Source organism: Pelobates fuscus, chromosome 4, assembly GCF_036172605.1.
Source record: "Pelobates fuscus isolate aPelFus1 chromosome 4, aPelFus1.pri, whole genome shotgun sequence".
Classification (NCBI taxonomy): Eukaryota; Metazoa; Chordata; class Amphibia; order Anura; family Pelobatidae; genus Pelobates; species Pelobates fuscus.
Window position 1 is genome coordinate 121,790,253 of NC_086320.1, and position 14,431 is coordinate 121,804,683.

The 14,431-nt window shown below is 35.5% G+C and overlaps 1 protein-coding gene across 11 annotated transcripts in view; it reads left to right on the forward strand.

Annotated features, from left to right (window-relative positions):
• Nucleotides 1–14,431, forward strand: part of PTPRM (protein tyrosine phosphatase receptor type M) — a 713,165-nt gene that overhangs the window by 521,311 nt on the left and 177,423 nt on the right. For 7 of the 11 annotated variants that reach the window (XM_063451546.1, XM_063451547.1, XM_063451551.1 and 4 more), the window contains 3 exons: nucleotides 2,713–2,864; nucleotides 5,601–5,675; nucleotides 5,879–5,905. In XM_063451546.1, the coding sequence (XP_063307616.1) occupies nucleotides 2,713–2,864; nucleotides 5,601–5,675; nucleotides 5,879–5,905 (254 nt within the window). The remainder of the gene's footprint in view (nucleotides 1–2,712; nucleotides 2,865–5,600; nucleotides 5,676–5,878; nucleotides 5,906–14,431) is intronic. The other 4 variants (XM_063451548.1, XM_063451554.1, XM_063451556.1 and 1 more) reach the window with 1 other exon arrangement.

Genomic DNA, 14,431 nt, shown 5'->3' on the forward strand with positions numbered 1-14,431 from the left:
TTGGAGCATTACCTTGTATTCAGTTCGGGAGTTTGGGTGTTCTGCAGTAGCTGTGTCTGTATCTCTGGAAGGGGAAGATCGACTAAATGGCGGTTTAACCCTATTATGCCCGGGGTGCCGTTACATATATATATATATATATATATACATACATACATACATATATACACATATATACCAAATTGCACATAACAATTTGGAAGTTGGTGGAATGGTATTAGGTATATATATATATATATATACTCCTTGGTTTTGCACCCCTCCCTGTTACAGGTGCCTCATTCCAGGGCCCTATTTAGCCTTGACTTACAGAGAGTCCCAGGAAGGATGTATTTCCCAAGTAAGTGGATTAATCTCATAAGAGCAAGCATTAGGCTGCTAGTAGGATAGGACCTGCCGAATATGGGGTACTTTGACGTAGTTGGCAGGCTTATGCAATGTATGATCATATAATGTAACTAAACCCCCATCATTTTTTGCCTAGGTGAGGTGTTTTTAAATAAAAGTATTACAATCTCTAAGATTTGAAATCAATGTTTAGTTAATAAGCGAGTGCGCTGGATTCTGTATTTTGTATATATATATATATATATATATATATATATACATTGTTGGCAATACATATTTTCTATTAATCTATGGAAATAGGAATATAAGACTATTAAAATAATAAGCTGTATGTAACTATTATGAAGCCACCATAAAATTTCTCAGAAGATGAAGAAAAAGCTTAATATTTTTTTTTTATATGGGTAACCCTTATTGAATTACTTACTATCTTAGAACATGAAGGATGAAAAAATGTCACATTATTGATTAATTCATAAGAAATATGTTGACAATGTTTTGAAAAAAAATGCATGATTGACTGAACAATATCACAAAAGCTTGTTATGTTCAGAAATGTACGAAAAAAATCGATTTAGCTAGTAGAATCTAGAAGGTAGGGTATCTTAGAACATCAAGATATTTTGCTTTAAGAGATAATCAGATCTATGCAGATACATTGCTTTCCTTCAATAGCAGTGGACTGGATTATCTATAAATTTCAATAATAATGTTGGCAGAGATTAAAGGATATAAAGACTATAATAGAATAAGGACTACAGCAGAGAACTCCAATATAAATGACATATTTGTATTAATTATAGTGCAGTTTGAGAAATTAATAGCTCATAGACATAGCAATTAGAAGTAGCTGGACTTTGCCAGAGAATACAAATGATGTCAGTTAAACATGGTGGATTTGGTCTCGGGGTCTGTTCACTAAATGTTGAATTTACTATAGCAAAATCAATCATTCAGTTCACTTGTCTTTAGTCCAGCTGAAAAAAAACATCCAAAGATTATTTCATTCACTCTCAATTGAATTGAAAACACATTAAGACGAATTAGTCCTTTTTTTCAAACAAATCTAAATGCAGCAGGGAGTTTGTGTTTAAAAAAAACCTCAGATAAATTGTAGTCAAAGTGCAGTGGAACTGCAACTGAATATTAGATGAATCTCCCAGCAAAAAAAAAAAAAAAAAAAATATGTTGCTATGTAATGTTAGGGTTTGAGGGGATTTAGTGCTTGGGTGTCATTGGACTTATATGAGGTCTGTAGTAGCATTAGAGTGACTTAGCATTACTTGTGATCCAAATGGTGTGAAATGCATGCAGTGTACTGCAAGATATATACAGTGAACTGACTGGGCCATTTTTGATCATTTTTTAAATCTTTTTTTGTTAATGAAATTTGAGCAAGCCAAACAGCAGAATGTCTGAAATTTGCTTTCCTGCATATTTTACTTTCAGACTAAGTGGTTAAGTTGAAACTATATTTTTCGTCGCCTAGTCTAGTGAACAGGTGAATTTAAGAAAACTCTATAATGATAAACTATAAAGATACTGCTGATTTTTACATCTAACCGAATGGCTGCACAGTGGGACTGCAAATACAGCTTCAATAACGTGTAGTTTGTGAATAGTGAATTGATTTCACTATACAAACTTTCAAAATTGTTGTCACAATATAGATCTCCAAATCTAAACCCTATCACGTTCAATGTATCACATTAGACACCAAATCTCTGATTAAATGCAGATTGTTATATAAACTTATAGTTATAAACTCCACACCTCCTGTGTTAACAACATAGCATACTTTATTAACCCACAATCAGATGTATTAACCCAAAACCTGTAACATTAAACCTACACCAACTGGATTCAAACTATGTACTCACAGCAATAAACCCACAGCAATCTGTGTAATTAACTCCAAAGGCCGAGGGCCCCTACATTGCTCGAAACTCCCAGAAACAACCCAGTTTCTAACAATGTAGGGGTCCTCAGTCTTTGAGACCCAGAGCAATAATGGAGGACTGTCAAACTTTTTCCAGAACTGTGGGATCACCACCTTTATTGCATTTGGCAACTGCAGTGTTGTAGCTTTGTGTGTATGCGTTTAGATGACTATTTGTATGGTGCAGGAAAAGAGTCACTAGACTAAAACAGGGTTTTCATGATTTAGTAAATGATTTAGTAAACTTCATAAACTGAGCATTGCTTCAGATTCAACCGTAATGCTGCTGGTTTCATGTATGGTGAAATACTAATGGTATATATTACAGTTCCAAACATTTTGCATCCATAAAATAGAAAATGCAGTAATAACATTGCGTGATGGAATTCTGTTATTTATTCTTTCTTTTACATCCGTTGCTCAAGGAAACTGGCAAAGAAGCGTAAGGAGACACTGAGCAGCACCCGCCAGGAGATGACAGTTATGGTGAATTCAATGGATAGGAGTTACACGGAGCAAGGCACCAACTGCGATGAGGGTTTCTCATTCATGGACATGCACAATGTAAATGGCAGATGTAAGTTCAAAACGATTTAGGCTTCAGAGCTCTCTTCTCTCTCTTCTGCTAATGTGTGGAGGAGGAAAGAATTAAAGTGACTTAAAGTGACTTTTAAGATTTTTCCATCTCATTAACCAATCAATTTAATGGACAAAGTAGTCACTCATTGAAAATCAAGGCCTCCCGCGCTGTGCTTTAAATCACATTGAGTATTATAATGAGGAACTACTGATGCATCCAAAGCATTCTCTAAATACACTCGCCTGTCTTCCCTGTCATACTATAGAATATAGCTTGGAGCTGGGTGCTCTTTCAATGGATCACATTGAGAAAATTATTCAGTTTTTGTTCTTTCAAGTTTTTTGTTTTTTTTTGGAAAGAGTCGTGTCTTAAAGCCCCAGGAGTATGTGACAGTTTCTTTGCTGTCAGTGTGTAAGACTTTATTAGATAGTTCCAGAATATCTTTTTCAGCAAATAAATTAAGTGCGGCTTTGACTTTGTGCGAATATGTGTGCGTCTGTAGCGTAGGTTTTCAGTGTTATTACAATGGCACATTTATCGCATATATTTAAATATGTAAAAGCTGGCACACCTGACATTAAAGTGGATCAGTTATCTGACCGACGTGGGGATGACTTGGCCTGTTTTAGGAAAGTATAGAAGTTTAACGTATACATTTTGTTACTGAAATTGACAGTAAGGCGGTATGTACTAACATGCCGCAATTGAAAATATAATTGGGAAAATGTACAAAAAAAATAATGATTCAGCTTAATTTGCTTTTCTGCACATTAATCATCAAGTCACGATGGCAAATATTATTGTATAATTGGGATAGTGGATATAATTTTCCTTAGAAAATATAATTTGCTCCAAGTTGTGTGTTAAAAGAACACATTACCATGAATTTAATTGCAGTCAGCTAATTTGTGAATACATTTACTCAGTTATGAAATTTATCCCCAACTTGTTATTTGATTAATGAAATAATTCAGTGCTAATTGTAGTCAGTATTTATTAACGTGTAACATTTAGCCGTTTGTTTTGGCATTTTATCATTATATGACCATGTAGTGTTATTCCCTAAAATGCAATGTGCTGGGATGACACAAGAAATTCTAAATGTATTTTATATTTCAATCTGAAATAGTTGAACTAAAAACAAGATGCACCTGGAGGATTTTCCCAATTGGTCCTAAAATTTTAAATTTGTTATAAATTCCTCAAAGTCCCACTTTAGTCATTAACCCTACTGATTTGTCTCTGCCTCCTGCATTTCAGGGAAGTTGATATGCATTTGCCCACCCCTTATGCAAAATATTGCCCTATTCTAAGCATTAAGAGGTGCCACACATAATATTATGGAATGAAGCAGATACACATAGTAATTGAGTGGGTCAATCCATAGAAACATAAGCTATAAACTGATTATGGAAATAACATGTTTACATTTAGTAGTATTACTATGTTGCGTTGATTATGTTATGTATTTAAAGGACCACTATAGTGCCAGGAAAACCTACTCGTTTTCCTGGCACTATAGTGCCCTGAGGGTGCCCCCACCCTCAGGGACCCCCTCTCGACGGACTCTGGGGAGAGGAAAGGGGTTAAAACGTACCTTTCTCCAGCGCCGGGCGGGGAGCTCTTCTCCTCCGATTCTACTCCTCTCATTTGGCTGAATGCGCACGCGCGGCAAGAGCTGCGCGCGCATTCAGCCGGTCTCATAGGAAAGCATTATCAATGCTTTCCTATGGACGCTTGCGTGCTCTCACTGTGATTTTCACAGTGAGAATCACGCAAGCGCCTCTAGCGGCTGTCAGTGAGACAGCCACTAGAGGATTTGAGGGCTGGATTAACCCATTTATTAACATAGCAGTTTCTCTGTTTATAAAAAAAATGGGTTAACCCTAGCTGGACCTGGCACCCAGACCACTTAATTAAGCTGAAGTGGTCTGAGTGCCTATAGTGGTCCTTTAACAATGCACCAGTCTGGTTTGAATATGTTGATGGATACAATTGTAGTTCTTTATTTTATTCTGAGGAGATACACATGACTAAAATTGCGTTCTAGTAGAATATTATTAGGTGGAGGTGTAACATGCAAGTATGTACCAACAATATCCCTGTGTTGTTTGATCTTATAGTTTTATTCATAACTTTTTTTTTTGACTGTCTATACTCTCTCTTGACTCAGATAAATGATTGACTCAGAATAGCAGCATTCAGGGGAATTTATAAATTGCTGGGGTTCCTGCATGACACGTGGGGGGGGGGGGGGGGGGTGGTTCTGCTAAAAAATGGCCTGTGGCTAGCAGGAATTTAATAATAAAAAATAAAACCAATGCTTTTCTCTTCTAAGTACCACCTGAGTCCAATAGAGCCACTGGAGCCAGTTTAACCCCTTAAGGACCAAACTTCTGGAATAAAAGGGAATCATGACATGTCACACATGTCATGTGTCCTTAAGGGGTTAAGTCTGACCCTAGTAATATGGCACATTTTTGCCTTTAGCCTTTCAACTTAGATTTTTCTAGCATTTAAAACAACTATTCTACTATAAGTGCTTTCACCCAGCTTTCGATGCATGGCCCTAGAGAGTATGAACACAGAAAAGCTATTACTGATAATTTGTAACATTGATGTTTCCAATAAAAACTATTACCATTTGTCAGCAAACATATGTTTTTCTGTACAAACTGATTTATTTGTGCTGCTCTCTCTTTGTAATTTAAGAATCTTTTGTTGTACTTTCAGCCGTATCATCACCTTCATCCTTCACAATGAAAACAAACACATTAAGTACAACTGTACCAAACTCCTACTACCCAGGTAAGGCGATATTGTGGCTGTGTCATCCATTTCATCCCTTAGTGAACACACACAACCATTGCAATTGTGACTTTGTATTTATATACTGGAATGAAATAAAATGTGATCAATTACTTTCTATATTCTCTTATCTTGTTTTGTATTTTTGTTTTCTTTATTTTTGCTTTGATTTTAATGCTCCGACTTCTAATGATGCTTGGCAGATCCGTTTGTGCCCACCGCAATCCTAGGTGAGATTCTTTCACTTAATCAAAGTATTCTGTACCAATGATTAGCATAGACAAAGCAGGAGAAACCCCCCCTCCATCTTGTGTTTGGCTCTTCACGATTCAGTGGCTGTAGTGAATTTTTACATGTGCACATTCTGAAGAAGTTATGACGAAGACATTTCAGTGGTCAGCAAATGTTGCTACTTAGATTATTTTGTATATTTGGGTTGTATATTAGGGAGCATAAGAAATTATCAGTGCTTTTTATCATTTATACGTTCTTATCCTACAGCCTCCTTATGGGAGAGGGACACGTATAATTACTGAGATGGCATATTTTAAATATCCAGAATATCTTGTACTAATACAAGTATAATTTGTTAATGATGGTCTCAAACCCCATGTTTAATAATCTGTCTTTACATCTTACAACATGTGTGTTTATATATGTGCTTTTTCTTCTCATTGGAAACACCTACGCTTTAAATATCTTTATGAATATATTTATAATACGAGATCTTTATTCTTTAAGGCTAACATCTGCTAAAATTCAAAATTTCAAAAACATTGTCAAAATAACAGAAGGGAATGTTTGGAAACGTGACATTTTACAAATGACTTAAAAACCAAAATTGATTATCACTTGTTAACCTTTAAATAGCGTCCAAGTGCAAATCAATATAAGCCTTATTTTATATATTTTTTTATTCTAACAATTAAGAGTCTCTCTACAAGACGAGAGCTGTAGAGCTTTGTAATATAATCCCATCTGGCTATTACTGATTGCATGTTGTATTGTGCAGGGGCCTTGTTGTCAATTCTAAATGAAACAGGACCCATTCTGTAGCCTGGGTTACATTTAACATATTGATTTACTGTCTGTCTTTTTCTGCGTTTATACCATTTGGAAATTGAAGAAATTGGCAAAACACAATGTAGTCAAGAAATTATACACTATAGAACAAAGCAGCTCAGGAAGAGACAATTTTTAGGCACATCACGTTGTGTATTTTGCTATGTAGAAATATCCCTTAGAATTATTGAAACAATGAAGTCTACTAAACCATGAATTGTCAAGAATTCAACGTACATTTCATATTGTAATCCAAAATAGCTGAACTGAAGAGATAGCTGACTAACAGTCTTATTCATAAAAGGGAGAATTCGGGGTGGATTCTTCAAAGTGAATTTCAAATTTAAGGCGAAAATAGTCAAATTGGAAAAACTCTCTATGTCAGCTATGCTATTCTGGCCTTAACTTTGAATTCTCACTTTAGTAAATAGCTTTGTAGGAGATTTTTGTTTTTTTTCCAGTTCGGATATTTTTGATAAAATATGAAATTCACCTTTAGGTTACTATGAATTCCAGAGAATTCCCAATTCAAGACAATTCACATTTTGGTGAAAAACCCTGATGTTTATAGCCGTTTAATTTCTTGCTTGCCTCACCCCTTATGGATATCGCCCCGCTTATTGAATGTAAATTGTTGAGAATTCAAGGTAAATTTTAAATCATTGGGTCAGAATATCCAAATTGGAATTGTAACTGATTTAATTCTAATGTTGGATATTTTCAAGTAAAACATTGACACAACTGACTTTCCAATATTACTTATTTTAAGGGGAGTTCAAACTAATGCTAATTTATGGATAAACTATCCTGCTAATACATTTCATAACCATAAAAGAACATTTCATAAATATGTCTCTTTAACCCCTTAAGGACCAAACTTCTGGAATAAAAGGGAATCATGACGTGTCAGGCACGTCATGTGTCCTTAAGGGGTTAAAGGGACTCTCCAGTGCCAGGAAAACAATCCATTTTCCTGGCACTGCAGGTCCCCTCTCCCTCCCACCACCCATCCCCGGTTGCAGAAGAGTGGAAAAAAAACCTTCAGTGACTTACCTGAGACCCCCGCCGATGTCCCTCGGCGGTGGTTTCGGGTCGCCGCCGCTCCTCCCCTTCATCACATCAGCCGGCGGGGGAGACTGATCCCACCCGCCGGCTGAGGAGACCTAATGCGCATGCGCGGCAGTGCCGCGCACGCGCATTAGAGCTCTCCATAGGAAAGCATTGAAAATGCTTATTAATGCTTTCCTCTGGGGAATCGAGCGACGCTGGAGGTCCTCACACAGCGCGAGGACGTCCAGCGACGCTCTAGCACAGAGAACCTGTGCTATGAAGCAGGAAGTGCCCTCTAGTGGCTGTCTAGTAGACAGCCACTAGAGGCGGAGTTAACCCTGCAAGGTAATTAATGCAGTTTATGAAAACTGCAATAATTACAGTTGCAGGGTTAAGGGTAGTGGGAGTTGGCACCCAGACTACCCCAATGGGCAGAAGTGGTCTGGGTGCCTGGAGTGTCCCTTTAATCTGCTATATGTTGGAAGCGATATATACTGTGCCCATTTTTATTCTCTATTTATCACAGTAGTGAAATAATTTTATGCAAATGTATTCATATGCATGTGAATAGAAATAGGTATTACTGGGTTCCATATAATAACTTCATTTGCAGATTTAATCTTTTGAACATTCCTATACAACAGTAGATGTCAGTTCCCCTCTCTTCCCCCCACCCCAAAAATAAGTTACTTACCGTTTTCTCCACCAGCAAACCCTCTCTCACCACTGCTCTGCTATCAGGAGACTTTCCCTTCGGTTCAGAAAAAAATTGATGCTTTGCAGCAAATGTAGTGACTGCGCCAATTAGATGTGGCGGTCACTCAGTAGAACGCTTCTCATAGGAAAGCATTAGACTAATGCATCCCCATGGAACCTCACTTCCACTTCAACGACTATTCAAGCAAAGTGAATCAGAAAGCGTTCCTGACTGTCAGCTCAATGACCAGGGAGCATTCCTAAATTAGTACAAATATCTCTTGAAAAAAGCACATTAATGAATAGGGACAAGGGGGAGCTTCTGTCGACTATTAAAGCACTTCAGCAAGCTGAAGTCCTTTAGATGTATAGAGTGTCCCCTTAATACTGAATTATTTGACAAAATAGAATTTCACCCACGGTAAGAATTTTTCCCAGATCAGTTGTTAATTATTTTATCTTAAAATATTTATATGCAGATGGAAATAATGGAGCATTTGAATATCTTTTAATAGTTCTTTAATGACATGGACTATTTTGGACTGCAGACAAAATGTGTCAAACTAAATGTACAACTGGAACTGGAGTTTGGTATTGTGAGAATGTTCCTTATTTTGCACCTGCATTTGAACTAATACATCTTCTACCACCTGCAATGCTTTTGGGGTTATTCACTAAAATCAGAACTGTAACAAACTGAAAGCCAAAAGATTTAGGAAACATATCTTGCCTGGAAAAAATCTCCAACACAGCTGTAGTCACAGCTTTGACATCTCAGCCTGTTTTTTCAATTCAAATTTCAATACAATTCTGACTTTAGTGACAAACTCGCTCTGAATGGAACAATAAGTACTTACAGAAAAGCCTCTTCTGGACTTCTGTTGACATACGTATAATTCTAGGTTTGTCTGGAAGACATTTCATTGTGCATAAAACATATCTATCATCCACATACATCAGACTACTTGAGGCATGATTGTGATAACATGTATCTGTACATTGTGCTAGTAAAATGTCCAGCAAATGCTTATAATAAGAATTTATTATAAGCATTTGTTAAACGTTTGACTCATCTGATCATCGGTTCTCTTTTTCTTAATGGATGGAGAATGCATTTGTGCCCTCCCAATCCTTAACCTCAGAGTGAGAACCCAAAATTGGATACCGAGGCCATATTTTGGGGTTTCTGGTGGTTACTAGCGTCATACTATATTGATCAGGCCTCATGTTACCGCCCACGCTTCCCAGTAGTGACATTGGGAAAAATCAAATGAAATTGTTTTGCAGAATTCTTATTTTCTGCATTTAAATTGCAATTAAAGATTGGGTCACTGAGATTTTACAATTGACTAATAGGCCACCAACTTAATGTCATGAACATTGGAGTCGATCTCCAGAAGGTTAAAACCATTGTCCAAAACATAGCCCCATGTTTGCCCTTGACGAATGCCTTACATAGCAAAGTAGGAAAACATACATAAGAACTGAACTGAAATAAAAAATATGTACATATGTATAAATGTACCCTATTAAGTGTCATGTAAGTTTTGCATGATGAGCATTTTTAATGACCTTTTAAAGAAGATTACATTGCATTACACAATACTTTACTTATTGGTAAATCATTTTGTTATAGTTATAATAATGCAGAATTCTAGTTCAGAATAATTCCACTCCCAGCTCCTGTATGTACAATTAAATCTGTATATGTCCAAATGGAGGAAAGCAAAGCAATGTAAGAAATATAATCTCCATCTAAGCAGAGCTACGCTCAACTTGTTTCATTCAAAGCTTTATCTAGCAGATATTATAACCCTCAGGGGAGGAAATGTCACAGTTAGATTGAATAAATCTGGGAGATTTAATTGCAGGATTATAATAAGCCTATTAAATCAAATCATAGATTTTATTTAGTTGTTCCCTTATCGCCATCCTACAATAATGACATTGAAAACAGGATTGTCATACACTTTTTGTTTAATAGAAGCTATCACAGTATTTTGGAGCTGTTTAATGTGACCTGCAGTATAGGGAACAGGCAATAAATTACTTTGGATGGACCAGAAACTTTTTCTCCTGGCTGTGAAGCCGTAGTTATAGCCATATAAGCTTCCAGCAAGCAGACGTCACATGTCAATGCTGTCTTTAATTCAGCCACTCTGATTGCTAACATACTAGGAGAGGAGCTGGTAGAGAGACAATCACGCTGACTCTGTCTCACCTTCCCCACTCCCAGCTGGAGAGGGGCTGAATTAACAGTGGTACTTGCATTTACTACAGTTAGGGACACACACACAAGCCACTGTTTGTATTGCACATAGTGGAATAACCCACCATGCAAGCACATCATGCACAATATTTTACACAAAGTGTATATACTGAGGTTGAAACATTTCACCACAAAGTGGTTGTGGTGAAGCGTTCCAACCTCCGTATATACACTTTATTTCTTTCCAGATAACTCCTACATACAGAGCTTTGTCTCTGGTGGAAGTTATAATTTTATACAATTTAAAACAGACAGAGTTTCTCAATATTTCATTTTTAATATTATTCTAAGAATATATATGCTATATTCCAAAATGTACTATTAAACTGCAGAACCCCATGCCTCTTAAATAAACCAAGAGAGAGCTTTATTTGGGTTGGCCAGAGGCTTGTGTGGCATGAAGTGCACTTAACTTATCAATAATGCAAATACATCTATGTAATCAAAGTGACGTAGATCCTTTTGGTGATTCACTACTGTGCTAAAGAGTATCCCTTGACTTTTATGTATAATGGCAAATGTTTTACAGAAAACACCCATCTATTAGCTTATGCAGTTTTCCCTTCTGTAAGCATATTGTATGTTTGTGGTTTATATTTTTATTCATAAAAATTGAATTATTATACTCATACACAAAATATTTTATTATGCGTCAACATTCTGCATTTTATTTCTCATATATACGTATACACGCTAACCTGATTAAATATATTGATACTTACATTTCCTCCTGTTATGTTGACCAACTTTGGATTAAAAAAAAAAGAGTTTTGTTACAGATTACCTTAAAAAATGTTTATCCAGTTTTTTTTATATTTATACAAGATGTAATGCATAAAAGACAAAAAATATATTTATAGAGAAAGTAAAAAATAAAAAAAGACAGGATAAACTCAGTATTTAAGCCCTTTGTTTCTTTATCCAACTTGGACTAAGCAAGCATTAAGTACCATAAGAACAATTTTAATATTTTTCCTTTTTAAACAGGTAATTCATTTGTTTTCTTCATTACATAAAGGATTAAAGGGACAGTATCACAAAAAATAAATTTGCTTCGACTGTTCTGTTTTTTCGATTCATTCTGGTCATGGCATTTTTAATTTTCTGTAGAAAACTTGGAATACCAGGACCAGAATCGGAGTTTGAAAACCAGGACTGGACCAGAATCTCTTGCCGATATGGAGTTAGGTTGGATATGCTGCGATACAAAGATGTGATGAATTACATGATTATTAGAAAAATAAACTATTAACAATACATTGTTTTTGTCTTTTGATCACATATTTTATTTTAGCATTTGCTAATATTCAACATAGCAAAAATGCATTATACAATTACACAACTGTATGTGCATGAAATGTAATGATGGTAGGATACTTCATGTTAAAGGAACACCCCAAGTACCATAATCACTTTAGCATGCTGTAGTGGTTATGATGCCAGTAGTGCCGTGGCACCCTCCCAGGCAAGTAGTCAAACAAACTGTTGCTAACAGGTCACAGCCTTTGGTGGAGATGGAAGTTAATGCAAGATGCTTCCATCAGTGCCACCGTGTTAATACATGTAGTGCATGTCTAGCTCATTGGCTAAGACTGTCAGCTGAGCATTATCAGCCAATAACCCCTGCACTGCTGTCCTAGCCCAGTGCAGAGACCTTCTGGGAGCACAGGAGGAGGTGACGGCACCAGGTAGACGCTTGGTAATTTGTCTCGCAAACAGTCCGACTATTTACCCTGGGAAGACACCAGGGTATTCTTTGCACCATAAACACTACAGCACGCTGTTGTGGTTATAGTGCTTGGAGTGTTCCTTTAACTTTATAAGCCTATGACTAGCTTAATTTTCTTATGTCGATTTCATATATACCAGGCACCAAATATGTGACACTTTGACTTTCAGATATTAAAGATTTTTATGTATGCCATTTGCAATATTAAGTGAACAGCACTCACTAAAAATGAAAATTGCTCACATACATTTAAATATAACCCAGCCACAATCTGATATATCTCATAAAATATCGGGGCTTATTTACTAAGCTGTGAGTTACAATTTAACAACAGAGTTCCAATTCAGTAGAGTAGGGCATTTTTTTTAACTTGGTCATTTTGACCTTAATTTTGCAAATCCGTTTTCCAATCACTACACTTTCCTTTTTAGTGAATAGCTTTAGTGACATTTCCCATCAAAATGGATAGAAATGAAAACATATATTTAGAAAACTGTTAAAATCTAAAAATGATAATTGCTTTGAGATTTGAATGCTTCATGTTCTGTTCAAAGATTTGCTTGTTCTCAAATGCCAAATCACTATAATTATGTAACATATTTAAAACAATATTCATAATAAGTTACATTATAATATAGACATCAAGTTTCTGTGTATGATTTTTACTCCTTTTGTGGAAAATACGTTTTAAAACAATTTCTGAAGTAATTAGTACCCAACAAATGTATTTTATATACACTGGCTGTGTGCACATGATATTAAAATGTATATGAACTATTTTTATTTTTAGATGATACTGTCCCTTTAACTATGGCAAACAAATAATTGACTACCAATGGAATGGTAATGGAAGATTCTAACTAGCTCACTTAGGGGGAATACAAAAATAAAGAGGATGTCTCATTTGTATTTTTGTTTTTTAATAAAATATATTTTATTATTAAAAAGTATTTTATTCATAGTACAAAACTATAATTTGGAATTATGTAAAGATCCATCTTGAAAAATGTAGGCTAAAAACGTGGATGTGGAGAAAAATCTATTTTTTTTTTTATTATTTTTTTTTTAAATTCACATGAGCTACAGCTTATTGTCTTTAACTATGCCACTCCCTCTCCCCTCCATTTTATTGTCAAGCCATTTTCAAGTGGTTTGAAAAAAACAAACAACAACGTTCTCCTGGCACCCAAAGCTAGGCCTCAATGTTTCTACTTGAATAATGCCAAAGGGAAATTTCAGCATTTTTTTTTATGTGAATCCTCTTCAGCGTTCACAGCGGTGTCCAAAGTGGGAAATTTTGGATAGATAAATTGAAAACCTGAGTGGCACACGAAGGACATGGCTTTGCGTGTCTGAAAAGCATTGGTGATTTTCAAACAGCTTGAAAAATGGTTTGGCAAAAAAATCACAGAAAGAGAATACAAAGTCTTCTTGACCATAACCACTATGGTGCTTAGAATGTTCCTTAGAACGAGATGAAAATATTCTCTCAATACTGTTAGCTGGCCTAATCTCTGCACATCAGATTTCATCTAATTAATATGTGCTGGGATATTCATTAAAGTGTCTTTGGAATCCAGTAGATAACAGCAGAAATAACAGGCCAAAATAGTTTCATTTCCACCTCACTATTTTGACCTAGACTTTTCAATTCACTTGTGAATTCCTAACAATTTTGTGGTCATTATGTGATATCACTGGCATGAATTTGAGGTGTACCAATCTAATGCTTATTTATGTGTTACATTTAAAAAGAAAAAAACATGTGTTTTTGAAACTACAGTTATATAAATATATTTATAGGATTTAATAAAATGATGACTATTTTCTTATATGTGATAAAAAAAAATGTTTGCAAATTGAAATATTTCTTTTTATATGATTGGTAATTTGGTATTTATTTATATTATATTATTTTATTTATTTTTTCCACATTTTCAATGAAGGAAA